The sequence below is a fragment of the Antrostomus carolinensis genome, unplaced genomic scaffold (genome assembly GCF_000700745.2).
Source record: "Antrostomus carolinensis isolate BGI_N321 unplaced genomic scaffold, ASM70074v2 scaffold45467, whole genome shotgun sequence".
Classification (NCBI taxonomy): domain Eukaryota; kingdom Metazoa; phylum Chordata; class Aves; order Caprimulgiformes; family Caprimulgidae; genus Antrostomus; species Antrostomus carolinensis.
This window is the reverse complement of record NW_010330366.1, coordinates 3890-5389: the sequence shown is the minus strand read 5'-3', so window position 1 is coordinate 5389 and position 1500 is coordinate 3890. Positions and strand designations below refer to the sequence as shown.

General features: G+C 52.5%; 1 protein-coding gene across 1 annotated transcript in view; it reads right to left on the bottom strand.

The window, feature by feature from the left end:
- Positions 1–606: 606 nt before the first annotated feature.
- The window catches only part of LOC104528777 (peptidyl-prolyl cis-trans isomerase FKBP5-like), a 4374-nt gene continuing 3480 nt past the window's right edge, over positions 607–1500 (bottom strand). The window contains exon 4 of the mRNA XM_010172888.1: positions 607–843. Coding sequence (XP_010171190.1) covers positions 736–843 — 108 coding nt within the window. The 3' untranslated portion in view covers positions 607–735. The remainder of the gene's footprint in view (positions 844–1500) is intronic.

Genomic DNA, 1500 nt, shown 5'->3' with positions numbered 1-1500 from the left:
GCAGCAGAGGTGACACAGGACCTCACCCTCACGCGTGGCTCCGCATCCCTTCGGCCACCAGCAAGAAGCCACCAGGAGAGAAAATCAATTTCTACCCCCAACCCAGCGAACACTCGTGGGTGAGTGACCTGCCGGGTGCTCCGGGTCCCAGTGAGCCAGCCCTGGGCTCCAGTAGCCCACTGGTGGCACCTGCCTCCATGCTCAGGGCTGGTGCTGGTGTGGTGGGTCCTGTGCTGGATGGAGCCGGAGGCAGCACCGCAGCGTACGAGGAGCATCTCCCCCATCCCAGCTCAGCGCAGAGGACACGGGACGTTGCTCCAACAGCCAACACGCAGCCAAGGGAGCTGGGACGAGCTGTCTATGGAAACCTCCCATGAGCCAAGAGTTGCAATTTTTATTTATTTTGGTTTTTTGTTGTTGTTTTGTTGTGTTTTGGGTTTTTTTTCCTCTTTCTCTCCACATTTAAAAGCGATTTGTTCCCCGTGCGGTGGTCCCACGGTGTCCCACTGCTCCCGCTCTGCCCCCGAGCGTGCCCAGGGGGGTGGGATGGGGTTCGGGGTTCATTTTTCTTTGTGAGGCCTTTTTTTGGAGGGTTTGGGGGTTTTTTTTTTGCTTCCACGATCACACAAACTGTAACAAGCTTTACAAGAAAACACTGGCGAGTCCCGAGGGCTGGCAGCAACCTTGTACTGTGCGGGCTGAGAGCAGGAGGGTCTCCCTTCCCCTCCTCCTCTGTCATACGTGTCCTTCAGCCTCTGAATCTTCAGCACCGGGAGTTTTCGGTCCCTTTTCACAAGCTGCTTTCTCCACTGGTTTTTCAACCCCGGTTTTGCTAGCTGCTTCCTGCAAAAACCAGAAAATAAAGCACATGGAGTTAGAAACAGGAGTGAGGAGGAAGCAGCAGGGGGAGGGCAGTGATGCCAGGGTGGGTACAGGTGGCCATCATCCCCCCCCGGCTCCCCCCTGCCTATCAACCACTGCAGCTCACACCACAGGTTCCTGGTTTATCATCTCAGAGGCTGGTGAAGTTCATAAAAATCACTAAATTATAGAATACCAGGTTGGAAGGGATCTCTAGGATGATCTGGTCCAACCTTTCTTGGCAAAAGCACAGTCTAGACAAGAGGGCCCAGCACTCCAGCCAGATGAACCTTAGAAACATCCAATGCTGGGGAATCCACCGCTTCCCTGTGGAGATTATTCCAATGGTTGATTGTTCTCATTGGGAAATATTTTCCTCTTGTATCCAACTGTCATCTCCCCAGGAGGTTAAACCTCATCAGCTCAGCGAGCTTTTGAGGAAAGTATGGGAACCATCAGGAATGATCTGACCCATCTCGACAGGAACAGGGTCTTTCAAGACTTGAAGGGGCCTATGAGAAAGCTGGGGACAGACTTTTATCAGGGCCTGTAGTGATAGGACAAGGGGTGATGGTTTTAAACTAAAAGAGGGAGATTTGGACTGGATGTAAGGGTTAAATTTTTTATGAGGGTGATGAA